The 16,348-nt window shown below is 37.0% G+C and overlaps 3 protein-coding genes across 6 annotated transcripts in view; 1 reads left to right on the forward strand and 2 right to left on the reverse strand.

Moving 5' to 3' along the window:
* LOC131016908 (uncharacterized) overlaps nucleotides 1-16,348 on the forward strand; it is a 1,184,262-nt gene that overhangs the window by 30,180 nt on the left and 1,137,734 nt on the right. The window lies entirely within an intron of this gene.
* On the reverse strand, nucleotides 6,529-10,803 carry LOC131016889 (uncharacterized). 3 transcript variants are annotated; one of them, XR_009099250.1, is made up of 6 exons: nucleotides 8,996-10,803; nucleotides 8,786-8,914; nucleotides 8,236-8,676; nucleotides 7,542-8,175; nucleotides 7,146-7,322; nucleotides 6,529-7,064 (listed from the first exon to the last, which is right to left on the reverse strand). XR_009099250.1 is itself a non-coding variant. In XM_057945677.1 (5 exons), the coding sequence occupies exons 3-5, from the start codon at nucleotides 7,734-7,736 to the stop codon at nucleotides 6,552-6,554; spliced, it is 885 nt and encodes a 294-aa protein (XP_057801660.1). In that variant the 5' UTR covers nucleotides 7,737-8,676; nucleotides 8,786-8,914; nucleotides 8,996-10,803; the 3' UTR covers nucleotides 6,529-6,551. The 3 variants fall into 2 exon arrangements, 1 of the variants encoding a protein (XP_057801660.1); XR_009099249.1 differs by having other exon boundaries at nucleotides 7,542-8,676.
* Nucleotides 13,180-15,531, reverse strand: LOC131016909 (importin subunit alpha-2-like). Of its 2 annotated transcripts, none has more exons than XM_057945711.1 (8): nucleotides 15,182-15,531; nucleotides 14,918-15,014; nucleotides 14,721-14,818; nucleotides 14,498-14,626; nucleotides 14,191-14,400; nucleotides 13,810-13,976; nucleotides 13,630-13,711; nucleotides 13,180-13,538 (listed from the first exon to the last, which is right to left on the reverse strand). In XM_057945711.1, the coding sequence occupies exons 1-8, from the start codon at nucleotides 15,314-15,316 to the stop codon at nucleotides 13,374-13,376; spliced, it is 1,083 nt and encodes a 360-aa protein (XP_057801694.1). In that variant the 5' UTR covers nucleotides 15,317-15,531; the 3' UTR covers nucleotides 13,180-13,373. The 2 variants fall into 2 exon arrangements, with proteins under 2 accessions (XP_057801694.1, XP_057801695.1); XM_057945712.1 differs by having other exon boundaries at nucleotides 14,721-14,815; nucleotides 15,182-15,459.

Below are 16,348 nucleotides of genomic sequence, written 5' to 3' on the forward strand. Positions count from 1 at the left end.
TTATTTTAATTTAGCCTATGTAGATTGTGTGTGCATGTTTACGTAGGGTTAATTCTTTCATCTCTGCAGATTTTTTCAGGTCAGAAATTAAACACGTATTAGTGCCTTGTTTAAATTAATCAGACGAAATTTTCATATTTCAATCTAGGTGTGTAATATTCTAATTTATCAAATCTATATATTATATAAAGAATCAGTTTAACAGCAATATTCCTAATATTTAACGGCAGCAGTTACGAATATTCCTAATATTTAACGGCAACAGTTACGACAATTTAAACATAAGCATCCAATTACCGTCATAACATATTATTTAACGGCAGCAGTTACGACAATTTAAACATAATTCATTCAGCTTACCTCTCCCCACTAACCCACTTTCACCCATTAATTACATATATTAAATAGATTTAATCAATTTACTTTTTTTCGGCAATATTTTTTTTAGTTTTCATTCCAAAAATTTAGGAACATCTTCATCAAACGAGTATACATGTATCTCTGTTAATTTTACCACACAGAATTTTTCTCTTCAAACAAATTTCACCAGTGATACCAACAAAACTTTTCTAAAGCAATTGCAGGAAAACAACATACACATTTGCTGAAGGAAATTGACTTTTGTCATCTCTGAGAATGTGTCGAGCACTAAAAATGCAGATGGAGGTGAAGGTTGAAACATCCAATTGAAGAAAAACTGTGAAAAAATTAAAATTTGATTTTCTTTTGTCAAAAAAGAAAAACACAGTACATTTTACCTAAAGATCTCTTCTTGAATCTATTTATTTTTTCTCTTTCTTCAATGAAAGAGGATATGGAAATCTCGCCATCCTTGATATAGCCTCGAAGCAAGGCTTACAGAGGATTCACGTCGTGAATAATTTCGAGATCAATTAGGCGGCGTCCGACAACATTTCCTCACGCACATTCGGTTTAAAAATCACGGCCTTTGCGACTAACACCTCTGACGGCGACGAAAATCTTAAAATTGTTGGCGAGAGACTGAATACATTGGCTGAAAATTCGGCATCCCCTTGAATTTTTCAATGAATACATTGATAGTGGGTGATTCGAACCGCGATAAATTGGGAGTGTGGAGGCGGACGATGACCCCGACGATGGGGAAGATGAATATGCTGATGGAGAAAATCAGGAAACGGCGGTAAAAAAAATAAAAAATAAAAAAAATACAGAAGAGCGAATAGAACAACACAACAATGACAGAAAGAGAATGAATAAATTAGGGTTGCCGCTGGAGTATAATGATTTAAAGATTTTATCTATCAATTTTCTTTTTTTAACATTTGAGTTTAGTTAATTTTAAACTTTTGGATTTCCAATTTTGGGCTATTTAAGTGTGGATTTCAATTATATAGTTTGGACTTAAATTAAATATTGTTATTGATTAAAATAATAGTAACAATGATGTTAGTACAATAATAAATAAAGAAACAATAGGGCCGGATGGCCCTATTGGTGATTGAAACTTAAATTTTGTCCACAAAATTTCAGATATCAATATTTGGCCATCTTTTATGTGTCATACCTAATCTACCCTTTAACCCAACGGATCCAACAGTTTCCTTTGACCCGAATCCGGATTTAGTGATTAACCCATGCAGATGCAGCACATACACGTGATTGAGCTTTCATCCTCTCTCTCTCTCTCTCTCTCGCCTGCGACGTGATTCAACCAATTCTCCACCTATCTCGCCGGCCCTATTGTTTCATAAGTTGCGATGATGATGAATGAAGCCAATTCTGCACCTCTCTCGTTGTGATTTTCCTCTGCGCCTGTATCTCTCTCTCACCAGCGCCGACGAAGAGATTAGAGAAACGATTTTCCTCTCCTCCTCCTCTTATCTCTCACCGCCCTCGACGTATCTGCATTATCTCCCTGATTGTCCTTTCCGCATCTATCTCTCTCTTGCAGGAGCCGACGAAGAGACTAGAGAGGCGATTATCCTCTCTTCCTCATCCTCCTCCTCTCTCTCACCGATTTCGACAAATCTGCAGTGATCCGGCGAGATTTGGTACGAGATTTTGTTTGTTTTTTGTTTGTTTATTTGTTTGTTTGATCTGTTTCATCTTATTGACATCATGATTTCTTCTATTTCTGTGATTTCTGTATTTTTGTACGAGATTTGGCACGTATATTATTGCTGTTGTTTTTGTATGTGTAGCTGTCAATGGTAGGCACTTATGGCACTATTAGTGCCATTAGTGCCATACAGTTGTGTTCTGATATCATGTAGCTGGGTGGTGCAGTCATCTGGGCATTTTAACACTTTCCCGTAGGGTGTATATTATCCAATTAGGGTTTAGATGTTCCATTTAGGGTTTAGATGTTTCATTTAGGGTTTAGATTCGATTGTTGTTATGTTTGTATTTTGGATATGGGTAGGCACTTATGGCACTATTAGTTCCATAAGTTCCTAGGCAAATCCATTTAGGGTTTAGATTATCCAATTAGGGTTTAGATGTTCCATTTAGGGATTTAGATGTTCCATTTAGGGATTTAGATTTGATTGATGTTATGTCTGTATTTTGGATCTGCGTAGGCACTTATGGCACTAATAGTGCCATAAGTGCCAAGAGAACCATTGAGTTTTGAAATATCCTTTAGCACTTATGGCACTAATAGTGCCATAAGTGCCAAGAGGGCCATTTTATTTTCTATTTTATTTACGAAAACACTTATGTTTTTTTGGGATATCCTTTATTAGTGATATAAGTGCCAAGAGGGCCATTTTACTTTGCGTTTCCGCAAGCACTTATTTTGGATATCCTTAAGCACTTCTGGCACTTATAGTGCCAAACCTGCTATGTACTTAACAATCCAAACCTTTAGGGTTTAGATTATCCATTTAGGGTTTATATTATCCAATTAGGGTTTAGATGTTCCATTTAGGGTTTAGATTATCCATTTAGGGTTTAGATTATCCAATTAGGGTTTAGATTAACCATTTAGGGTTTATATTATCCAAATAGGGTTTAGATGTTCCATTTAGGGTTTAGATTATCCATTTAGGGTTTAGATGTTCCATTTAGGGTTTAGATTATCCAATTAGGGATTTAGATTTGATTGCTGTTATGTCTGTATTTTGGATCTGCGTTGGCACTTATGGCACTATTAGTGCCATAAGTGCCAAGAGGACCAGTTCACTTGGTTTTATTTTTCTTGTTTGTATGCTTGTTTATTTATCACATTTACAATATTTGTGCTGTATGAAATTGTACTAATGACCATACACTGCCTTGTTTTATGTAGATGGGTGCAACATCTATTATTATTGCTCATGGAGGAACTTGGGTTAACAATGTTTATGAGGGTGGACGGAGGGAATATATGCCTATACCGTCTAATGGTATAACATTTATTGATCTACTTGGTAAGATTGAACTTCGTTTAATGAAGAATAGGACTGTCTATATGTATGAAATTGATGCATTGTTTCAGTCTCCTGGATGTGAGGTGATGAGGATGAAGATTACTGATGATTTTGAACTGTCACATTTGTTGAATTCTGTTCAAATGCCGATTTTACATGTGACTGTTTCTCTTAGAAGTAATGATTTGGCGAAGCATGTTTTACATAATCCTGTTGTTGAAGTTTCAGCTTCTAGCAATTTTAATTCTAGTGACAATCAGATGGATGGTCTTGAGAATTGTTGTGAAGTTGCTGATGATGTTGATGAGGAGGATGAGGGTGATGATCGTTTAGTTGGGCAAGGTGATTATGGGTCTGATGATGATGAGGATTTTGATGACTACTATGGTAGAGATTGTCAGAATATGCCACCGCGTGATGATTCTGATGAAGAGATAGGAAATTATCATCACCCTACTAGTCAGTGGGTTATCCCAGGTGCTGCTTATTTAGCTTTGGTCCCTTTTCAAGAACTAGGCATAGAGGAGGAGGATTCGAGCAGTGAAACATTCTCTGTTGGTGGTATTTTTCAAAGCAAGGATAAGATGGTTGTAGCTTGTGGTGTTTATCATCTTATTAACCATGCATCGTTCACTACAATTCGTTCCTCACTGTGTAGATACTATGTTGTTTGCAAATTTGGAGGTGGTTGCCCGTTTGTTCTTCGTGGGAAGGCTTTGGGAAAAATGTGGACTATTACTGAATTTGTTCCTCATGACTGCGCAATTGACCTGAGGTACCATGCTGCCCCAAAAGTGTCTTCTAAGGTGTTGGCATCGTATTTCCTTCCGGATGTGATGGCTAAAGGTGTTACCCTTACACCAAGAACTATTCATGCATTGTTACAGCATAAATATGGTATTTCTGTCATGTATAGCACTGCACTTGCTGGGAGGAACTTGGCTTTGAAGATGACGTATGGTGACCCGGATACTTCCTTTCACATCATGCCGAAGTACCTACACATGCTACAGCAGGCAAATCCTGGTTCTGTGGTAGATGTACAGACTAATGAAAATAATGTGTTCGAGTATGCTTTTATTGCTCTTTCTGCTTGTATTAAAGCCTTTAAGTCGTGTCGTCCTATGATAGTTATTGATGGCACTCATTTGAAGGGCAAATACAAAGGTATCTTGTTTGTTGCTGTTGCAAAAGATGCAAATGAACAGATATTGCCTTTAGCTTTTGGGATTGCGGATAAAGAGTGTGATGCATCGTGGATTTGGTTTCTTAAGCGGCTACGGCATACTTTTGGTGTCCGTGATGAGTTACTGTTTGTTTCTGATCAGCATGTGAGTATCAAAAAAGCAATAGAGCATGTCTTTCCAGGAACCCCGCAGGCACTTTGTTCCTTTCACATACAGAGCAATCTAAAGCATTGGGGAAGTCATGTTGTTACTCTTTTCAAGTTAGCTGCAAGGGCGTACAAGATTGAGGATTTTGAGCTACACATGGAGAATTTGAAGTCTGTTAAACCTCGTGCATATGAGAAGTTGATGAGCATTGGTCCAAGTAGATGGGCTCGTTCACACTGCCCGGTCCGTCGCTATATGCTCATGACCTCTAATCCTGCTGAGAGTTTGAACAATTGTCTCTGATGGTCTAGAAGGTTACCTGTTTGCACCCTTTTGGAGACTATCCGATCAAGGATTGGAACTTGGTTCTATGAACGATGGGTTCTTGCTATGGAAAGACCTCTCGAGCTGACAGATTGGGCATCTATGAGATTGGCTAAATCAGTTGATTTGGGATTGAGGATGTATGTCCAGCCAATCAATCCAACAAAGTTTGAGGTTACATCTGATAACAAGAGTTATGTTGTTGATCTTGGCAGTCACACATGCACGTGTCTTGTGTTCCAGTTCCAAATGATACCATGTCCTCATGATGCAGCTGCAATAGGGTCAGTATTGATTCTTTGTTTTTTATTTGATTTATTTCTGTTTTTTGTGGCCATGTGATTGAGTGCATTTTTGCTGCACGAATGACACTTATGGCACTATTAGTGCCATAAGTGCCATATAGTTCTGCACGATCTTTATGCTTGTTTATTTACAATAATGATATTTATTTGATTCTTCTTTTGATGCAGAAAGGTGAACCAGAACCCGTTGTCTTATGTGAATGATTACTTTTCAACTGCTACTCTCCGTGAAATATATTCTAGCGAGGTGATGCCACTACCGAATCCTGAAGATTGGTGCATTCCCGAGGATATTGCTTCGAGGGTTGTGCTAACACCAGGTGATGTTCAACAATCTGGGAGGCCGCGTGAGAAGAGGATGAAGAGTGGTGGTTCCAGCTCATCGAGCCGTCGTGTTTGTTCTCGATGCCATGAGAAAGGACATTATCAATCTACGTGCACTGCGGTCATGCAACTTACAGTGCAGGAAGAAGTCAGCAGCAGTGAGTCATGTGTTAGTGGTACAAAAAAGAGACGATGCAGCCTTTGTAGATCTGACGATCATAACCGTGTAACCTGTCCTCTTAGGCTTAGTTGAAGCTTTTAAAATTTTTATATATTGACATGTTTCATTGTTCATTTGAATTATGTAATGTTGACCTTTTATAGGTGTTTGTCATTGTTGGAATCTGTTATCGAATCTGTCAGATGCTTGCAAGTCCCATTTGGCACTTATGGCACTATTAGTGCCATAAGTGCCATTTGGGCCATTTTACTTGTTTATGTTTTCCGAAGACACTTGTGGCACTATTAGTGTCATAAGTGCCAAGAGAACCATTGAGTTTTGGAATATCCTTTAGCACTTATGGCACTAATAGTGCCATAAGTGCCAAGAGGGCAATTTTATTTCCAAAAACACTTGTTTTTTGGGATATCCTTTATTAGGGCTATAAGTGCCAAGAGGGCCATTTTACTTTGTTTTATTTTTCGTTTCCGCAAGCACTTATTTTGGATATCCTTAAGCACTTCTGGCACTAATAGTGCCATAAGTGTCAAACCTGCTATGTACTTGACAATCCAAACCTTTAGGGTTCTGACTAAAACATACCATATATATCACATAATCAAAATAAACTAACTGATCACCAAGTTCTTTATCAAGCCTAAATTGATTATCAAGTATGCTAGAAATTGTTTTACAAATATAAACTGATTGTTCATTCACGAAGATTGGCTGCCGCAACGCCTTCACCGTCATCTTCGCCTTCACCGGCATCCTCTTGTTCATCTTCATCATCCAAGGGCTCAAAGGTACTTGGATCCGTGCTGAATTTGTAGATGCTTTCTGCTATCTTTTCACGGAATGTTTTAAGCACTGCCTTGCTCATGTTCTTTTCAACGTACTTTCCAGTAAGCATCATCTCGACATACTTAAGACACAGAACCCCACAACTTACGCTATCCACTTGTTTCAGATTGTTCGATCCATCGTATGGGTAGGAATATATCCATTCTGTGTATTTCCCATCCACATTGCGCTTCTCATAATAGCCAATCTTCTTGAGGATCTGTGGTATAATCCTGCAGATTGGCAAGAAAGCACATTGACGTATATCGAGATGGATATCATCGAACTTGTGCTGATTGGAGTCATATATCTTCAACTCTTGGTCCGTGAAATTCACCAAACAGGTGGCCCAGTGATCGTTGAAGTGAACAATCATGATGAGCTGACATTAAATAACATACATTAGTCAAAAAAATAAACAATACGACTTACACTTAACTCACTTAGGTATTGACACACTAACCTTCTCAACATCGTTCCATTTCTTGACATACTCCCCCCATCGTGGCTCTTTCCCCACTGCAAACAAGCATAGCCTCTTCATTTGTTCCTCTTGTATGATCTCTTCGCTTTTCGGGTCATATGTTGTGCCTTTCGGATCTTTTCCATGTAATTCATTCCATACTTGGTCTATGGCGGCCTGTGCATTATTATATTTGAGTTGTTATATACTTTATATTGTAATTTCGGTTGGCACTTATGGCACTAATAGTGCCATAAGTGCCAACCGAAATTCAAAATGTAACCAAGTAATCGATGTTCCTCTTGGCACTTATGGCACTAATAGTGCCATAAGTGCCAAGATGAGTAGATTATTATGAAATATATATATTACAAGAAGAAATTATTAAGTAATTACCGAGAACATTGTGCCTGTGATGGCAATGTTTGCAGGGAATTCAATTCCTTCAAAACCAGCCAACTCTGGTTTTGCTGCTAGCACGGCAAGGTAGGAGTCTATGCTTTGACTGTCTAGCTTTTCGGTAGTCTTCTTTATCAGACCAAACCAATTTTTGTCCACCAGATATGGCAATCCCACATTCCTCCTGGACATATCAATGCATATGAGAATGTTAATTGGAATGATGATACATTAGGCATACATTAGGCAAATCTATTCAATGCTACTTAATTACTTACTGTTCAACTTCTTTGCTCCTCAGGTACCTAATAAAATTTGTTCCTCTGACATCATCACGCCGGAATAGACTTTTACATGCTGCAGATGGCATCCTCATCCTTTTTGGTCTGATTTGCCCCAATTGTTGAGGCGGGGATGCTGTTGCTGCTGCCACTGCTGCAGATGTTCCTGCTTCATGTTGTGCGGTTGCTGGTGCTGCCGCTGCGGCTGATATTCCGGCTTCAATGTCTGCATTTGCTGGTGGTGTGGGTGTTGGTGTTGGTGTTGGCATAGAAGCCGGTGTTCCCCATACTTGGCAGTAAAATCTCTCCTCAGATTCACAGTGCGCCATCCATTCTGCTGTGCTTGCAACCTGGTTTGAAAACAATGATTAGTGTGAGGAATACAATACTAAGCACTAAGAAATTTTAACCTCTTGTGGTGGCCTATATTGCTATCTTTGACGCAATTTGCTAACGACGCAGTCAGCTATGTCATTTATCAGCTCTTCCCGATTGAAATATTCAGCAAATTCAATGCGCGCTCTCTTTGCTGCGCTTTCTCCCACTTTTTCAATAAATTGCTTCATTTCCGAGGCTGTGAATGTCATCACAGCCTCTCCCTGCTGTTGTTGTTGATGTTGCTGTTGTTGATGCTCTTGCTGTTGCTGGTTTCTTCCTTCTCCTTCGCTCTCTATCATTCGTTCTTGAATCATTCTTACCCCCTCATACCTCGCGGCCATTTTCTTTGCTCTCTTCTTGCTGCCATCCGCAGTGGGACTGTACTGCAAAATGAATGGCGTTCCTTCTTCTTCAATAGATGCCCAGTGTTTATCTTGCTTTTCCTCTTCTGTTGGTTTCAGTGAAAAATGAACCTGCACAAGGACCATTTTACTTCATGTTTTTTTGGATTTCCTTTGGCACTTATGGCACTTTTAGTGCCATAAATGCCAACAGGAGCAGAACATTATTAAGTATTTTTACCTGTTCGTCAGCTTCCGGTCTCCTGCGATTGTTAGTGTAGGTGAACCTCAGCATCCGGGGGAATACTTTTGAGGGTTTTCTTTGTCCGATATCCTTTCCCAGCTTTGGGAGAGCACAAAACATCCAAGCCTGACAACACAGAATCAAATGAGGTAATTTAGTTTTTATTGGGAAAACAGTGTGAATTGAACAATATTTAATGTTACTTACCAAGAAGGCAAGAGTGTTCCCGGCTAGATGATATGATGCATTTGCTGCTGCTGCTGGAGTGCTTCTCACCTTGTTGATTGCATGACATGTCATCTGAAATGACATGCTGCCCCATGGGAATTCCTCCCATGCTGTTTTGTCCTCAGATAGCACCCAGAGCCAATCCGGAATTCTGTAATTCGTACCATCATAGCCGAATATCAGATCCGTCACTATTAGCATCTTTGCTGCCTTAACATAGTCCATTTTTTGCTCACCCAAACCTCGGCTCATAAACATCTCCCTCAATTTGTTGGGGGAAATTTCCGTACCGCCAAGAACTCTCTGATAAAAAGAATTCTCAAGTATGATGTGATCTTCATAGGGGTTAAAGTTGCTTGACCCAAATTTCAATCCTGTCATAAAAAAAAACTCAATCCTGGAAAACCTCGTCACATAGCCATCCACGATAAAAAACAACGCCGTCTCATCCGGTTTTGGTTTTCCTTCTATCTGTCTTGATATCATGAAATGCAGGCATTGGCCTGATCGTGATACGTGGGATGGCAGTTTGAGGAAATCACTGAAAACAGACTCTTGCAGCTCATGGTATACATTGTCACCCTCTAAAACATTCTTTATGATTTCAATAATGTTCTCCTTGCCCGTAATGTTGACCTTGTGTTTTATTGTCTCCATACCTTTTCGTAGGTATTTCCATTGTACCTTCATTCCGAAAATAAAAGCATGCCAAAATGAATGAAACGTATTATAATGAGATCTTAAATACACAGTTGGCACTTATGGCACTATTAGTGCCATAAGTGCCAAAGGAAATCTAAAATAAAAACACATCAAGTAAAATGACAGATTTCATCAGATCTACAAACGGAAATCCCAACAATAAAGCCAAGTAATCCAAAATAAACCAAGTAATCCAAAATAAACCAGAGTAATCAATGTTCCTCTTGGTACTTATGGCACTAATAGTGCCATAAGTGCCGAGAGGAAATCCCAAAAAAACTGAGTAATTCCAACATGCAAATCATCAAGTAAATTAGGGTTTTCAAGGAATTACCGTAGTTGCCAAATCATTCTCATCTTCACCAGCGGACTCTTCGGAGTTTTCTTCCTCGGCGGATTCGTCCTCTCCGGCTTCTTCTTCCTCGACGGCTTCTTCTTCCGCTCCGGATTCTTCTTCCTCGCCGGCTTCTTCTTCCGCTCCGGCTTCTTCTTCCTCGACGGCTTCTTCTTCCCCTCCGGATTCTTCTTCCTCGCCGGCTTCTTCTTCCTCGATGGCTTCTTCTTCCTCTCCAGAATCTTCTTCCTCGGCGGCTTCGTCTTCCTCGCCGGCTTCTTCCGCCGTGGTTGGAAGAGTCACCACCCGGATCGGTGATTGTTGTTCCTCAGATCCGGAACTCTCATCTGCATTGATTTCTTTGCAAATATCCATGACGCTTCCAGGAACTCCAAATCCGGCTTTTTCCTCGCCGGATTCTGCAGCGCGCTGGCGCTTGGAGGTCGAGCCGGTTTGTGAAGCCTTGCGCTTGCGCTTGGTCATTTTTTGGAGTGGAGTTGAGTGGATAAACGGATAATATGCAGGTGGAGAAGATGAAGGTGGGTGGTTGACGACGGTTGACAGCAGTTCACGGCGGTTTTCCACGAGATTTCCGACGGCGCGGTTGAGGGCGGTTTAGGGTAAAAGGGCCGAGAGAGAACGGTAAATGGCGGTGAAAAATTGGTGCACAAATGGTGAAAAATTAGTTTTGTTGAAACCCTATAACCCGCCCGCGACCCTAAACCCTACCCGCACGCGACCCGATACCCGGTCCGCCCCTAAGGTTAAAATCGTCCGAAATAAAAAAAAAGGACAAAATTTAAGTATTTTCAATTAGTGGCCAAAATTTGTGTTTTATGCTTCATTTTGGCTACCTCAAAATTTTTCTCATAAATAAATTACATAATATACTAAAAGCTATCAGTTTTGATTAAACAATATATCAATTCGAAGTCTTAAATTTTTGCTATTTCCATTTGTTTTCAATTTATATATGTACGACGGATTGTTCAATGTACTTTATTTTTTAAGTTATACAATTATAATTTATTAATAATCAGATTTTGGTATAATATTTAATTTTATATGAAATTAAAGATTGAATTTTTTGGGGGTGAATATATAATTTAGAAAATATATATATATATATATATATATATATATATCAGATTTTTGTATAATATTTATTTTTATATGAAATGAAAGATTGAATTTTTTGGGGGCTGAATATATATATATATATATATATATATATATATATATATATATATATATATATATATTTTTCAATCAATGAGAAACAATATATTATTAGTATATTTTGAGTTTGGGTTTATGTATATAATTGAGATATAATTACATTCTTGGCGGAGATGGCTTGAGAGAAGAAAAGTGGAGCATAAATGATTTCTTTTCCTAAGCTACCCAAAAAATAATAATAATAACAAAAGGTTAGGAATTCTTAAATATATTTTTATATTATCATTAGACTAATTAATTTGGATCATGAGATGAAATAATTTTGTATATTTATTATAATGTGTTGGTAATAGAAACTATTCCTTTTAATTTGTAAAAAAAATACTCATTTTTTGAATATACTATGTTTTACTTCTCTCCTAACATAAACTAATACTCCCGCCCTTAGATACACGCAGCGAGCATCAAACTTGAATGTCATTTTAAATAAATAAATTTATTAAACAAAAAAAATAAGTAAATGTGAAATATTTTTTACAAATAAAATAATTTGCATCAATTACACAATAAAGAACCTGAGTAAAACAGAACAAATTTTAATTTTGTATTCTCAATAGTTGAAATACCAATTTATAATTAGTAAAACTTAAAAATAATAAATTGGTATTTCAATTATTGAAAGTACAAAGTTTAAAAATGGTGTGAAATATTTTATTTTAAATTCATGTTCTTTATTGTGTAAATGGTGTAAATTTGTGTGCTTTCATGAGTTTTTCTTGATATTTTCAATAAATTCCAATTTAATAAAAAATGGTGTGAATTATTTTATTTAAAAAAATAATTCATATTTACTTATATTTTTATTTCGTTTAATAATTTTATTTAAAGTGTCATTCAATTTCGAAGCACCGCACGGGCGGACGTACTAATTTATATAGGGAGAGGTTCAAGAAAGAACCATAAATAAAAAAAGAACGGAGAACCATTTTCAGCCATTCGATTATCAAGATCTACGGTGGATGTATCATCTTGATGGATGAATGCAGATCCTGGGTTCGAATCCTGAAGGGAGCAATTTTTTTTTATTTTTTTGAGTGCATTAATTTTAACAGCGAATGCATTAATTTTTACAGTGAATGCATTAGATTTGATGGTTCTCACGTTCTCACAAATAATGTAGTTCTCTCTAGAACCACACCCAATTTATTTATATATATATATATATATATATATATATATATATATATTTGTATGTTTTATAGAGGCCAACACTATACATGTGCGTGTGTGTATTTGTCTATGTTTCCGACCATTTCATACAATTCTAATTATGAAAACCATATAGTCAAGGTCATAATTCGAGGCTGCTCGAAAGTTTCGAATTAGCGCAACAAATCATTTAAATCGAACTACTTAATTGTAATCTCTCATATATATTTGATATATTTTTATTTCTTATGATGCGATTTTGACTTATATATAGCCTTTAGTATTGATTGAGGTAAAGAATAATCTTATTTAACAGCTTTGCCTTTATAGCCCCAAAAACTAGTTCCTCAACTAATTTTATGAATTAAACTATTTTTATTTGAAAATGATTTGAATTAAAACCCTATATTCATTGCTCCATTGGAAAGACATGTAGCACATTTACTACAAACTAAACCTAATTTGGATATCCTCAAGTTAATAAATTGGAATATAATTTAAAATTGGATATAGCACCCCAATAATATTTTAAAATTTTTAATTAATGTTTAATTACATTTTAATTGTGATTAGTAAATTGGATATAGCACCCCACATCACACGAAACCATATGTAGCTCTTGACTGGCAATACTTGTTCAAAGAAAGATTTTTTGCTCAATTTAGAACCAAATTATTGAGAAAGTATGCCAATGCAATTCAAGAATATGCTTCAAAAGTTAAGCTAAGAGAGAGGGAGATGACAAGAAATCAATAACTTCACACTGCAACTCCAAAACAAATGGAAGATCTAAACCATCATCAGAAATGTATGTTTTAAACAAAAGAAACTCCAAAACAAATGGAAGATCTAAACCATCATCTGAAATGTATGTTTTAAACAAAAGAAGCCGAATGAACTAACTATATTAACAAAGGGGGAAAAAACACAGTTTCATTCCTCAGTATGCGGCATATACACTGCCTTTTCAAAACTAGGCATGAGCATCTGCATCTCGAACTCAAACTGATCATGACAACGCTTGTCTTTCTTAAAGAAGTGGTGTATATCTTTTCTCATCATGGCTCCTATGCAAAGTCCTCTAAGAAGCAAAACCCGCTGCATCCATCCATGCAACACCAAAGTTATATCGGATGAATGCGAAATTAAATGTATCCGAGTTAAAAGAATTAAGTAAATAGAACAATACCCGATCCATATTCCAATAAGCTCCATGAACAATTGATGTCATTGCCCGAAGTGCAGGAAAAAGCACAATCAGAGGTGCATGGCTTTAAGTTATATTAAAACATATCAGCAGTCAGCACGATGATGCTACATAAACAAAGAATATAGGTAAAGATAAAACAAGAAACACCACTGTACTTACTCAAAAAGATCGGCAAGCTTGAAAGCTACGTCTTCATCTTTATACATGGTTGTTTCTATTCCATTTTTATAGTGAGTTATATAAAACAATGCCCAACAAGCTTCTTTCAAGACCTCCTCATCTTTTAAATCAAGGAGAGACTTAAAAGTCCGAATGGCAAACAGAACCTACAGCCAAGAAAACGAATAAACGATACATTAGTCAGTTGATGAACACATGCATTTATGTGTATTAAAGTGACTAGAAAACAAGACATTGTCAATATTGGTAAAGATTACGACTCCCTCCCAACTAAAAATTTCAATCTCCACAAGTAAAAATGCAGCCAAGAATGCATAAATAAAACATAAGTATGAGTAGTAATTAGGTTGAAATAGCGACCTGCTGCAATGGAACTTTAGGTGCTCCCCCAGAGATATTAGTGAGAGTCTCAAAGATATTAGTCAGAGTCCGGGTAGCAATTCTCAGAAAAGAAAGGCTGTTGTTATGCTTTTCAGACAAAGTGAGAAGAGGACGCAAGGCTCCACAATTAAGGACAACATCACAACAGCTAAATGATTCACCAGCAATATTTCCTAAAGACCACGCGACCTGCATATAAGCCATCGAATGAAGAAGAAACAGACAGTTTTCCCAGAAACTCAAGGGAAAGAACATTAGGCCTTAAAACTTTGAATGTCATACATACCTGCTCACAGGTTTGAAGATCATGAGAAGATGATTCCAGCAGTTTCACAAAAACAGGGACCGCCCCAGAGTTGATCACCACTTGAGTGTTGGCAGCAGCAATATTCTTTAGAACGAGTATTGCTTTAAACTGAAGATGAATAAGAGAATTAACTACACTAGCATCTCAACTCATGAAAAAAAAGATTGAAAAAAAAGATACTGGAATGAGAAGAATTTCAGACCTGAAGTTGTGGATAATCATCCCTCTTGAGGAATTCAACAAATCTAGGAACAGCTCCTAGTTGTACAACTTGATCAATCATAGGGTTAGGGTTGTCTTCTGTGAAGAAAGAAGAGAGAAATTGCAGAAAATAAAAAATACTCCAAGTGATAAAATAAATAAAAAAGAAGACATCACATCCTTAGTTGTTGGCCTTACCAACAGAAACTAAATTTAGCAATTGCGTAGTAGAATCAAGCTGCAACTTGCTATCATCAGAAAGGATACCAGACATCACTAATTGTAAATCTAAATCCTGCGTAAAATATTGACTTACACAAATTTTGAAATTTATACACAATACTTATAAAAAGAAGTAGCAAAATAGTATAACTTAATTAATTACATGATGGAAGTATATATATACGGCGGATAATACAGTACTTATAAAAAGAAATTGGGGGATTTGAGAAGAAAGAAAACCCTATCAGCAGCAGAAGGCAATCGTGAGGGGGGTTCACGGTCACGGGGCTTCTTCTCGCGAGTGTAGAAACGATCAACCTCCGACGTCGACGTCGCCTTCGCCTTCAGCCTTTTGCTCCGTCGTAGTGGTGCCATTGCTCAGACAAGAGAGAAGTAGGAAGGGGGAGTTTTTGTTGGGAGAAATACGAAAAATGGTTTTCAACTTTTATACTCTACATTCTAAAGAGGCGCTTGCACTCAGAAGACCTAATCGTAATATATTTTTGAATTTTGAAATCCGCTTCCCAAAGATTTAAACAATATTCCTATATAAGAAACATCATGAACCGGTGATAACGTACAACAATGACTGCGGTAGTAGCAGCGATTCGGGTGAAATCAAACATTTCGCTAAAAGGAAACCAGGCCGTAGTGGATCCCATAGAGAACCTCCAACACCCGTAAAGGTAATTTTTGTTCTGTGTAGTTATTTGGTAATTGCTTTATTTGCCCTAATTTATGTATTTGCCCTAATTTGTCTGATATCCCTCCATTCTGATCATGTCTAGAGCTGGTACTGGCACGGCCATGTTCAGCATGGGTGAGACTCTCACACTCACCTTCAAATTAACATGCACACTATATAGCAAGGAGTTCTAAGGAAAATCAAAATTATTACTATGAGAAATAAGAACCAAAATTCGTAAATTTACAATAACATGTATTTGCATATTCCCCATCTTCCTATATTATATAAGTTCGAGAAATGTAAAAAATACAAATATAGTTGTTCTAAAATACAACAAAAATTACGTTTACTGTGTATTTAGGAAAATTGGTTTTCATTTTTCATAGTAATTTTAGTTTTTATGTTGTAGAGAGAGAGGTTCCGTTCATCAAATTAATCCAATTGAAAATTACTATTTGTATCCGTTATCAATTCTCTTTCTAACAAAAGATATCATTCTAACTAGATCATTTATCTCTCACACTAAATATATATAATACGTATATGGTGCAGGGTTGTTCATGGCGTCACAAGATAAAGTGTTAGCATGTGGAGCAATTCTAACTATATTTGGAATGGCTTTAAAATTCATTGCAGCTTCCTTTGTTGTTGGTTTGCATGGACAAGTCTTGCGTGTCGCTATCCTTCCACAATCCATCACCTCCTTCATATTTGCCAAA

Source organism: Salvia miltiorrhiza, chromosome 3 (genome assembly GCF_028751815.1).
Source record: "Salvia miltiorrhiza cultivar Shanhuang (shh) chromosome 3, IMPLAD_Smil_shh, whole genome shotgun sequence".
Taxonomy (NCBI): Eukaryota; Viridiplantae; Streptophyta; class Magnoliopsida; order Lamiales; family Lamiaceae; genus Salvia; species Salvia miltiorrhiza.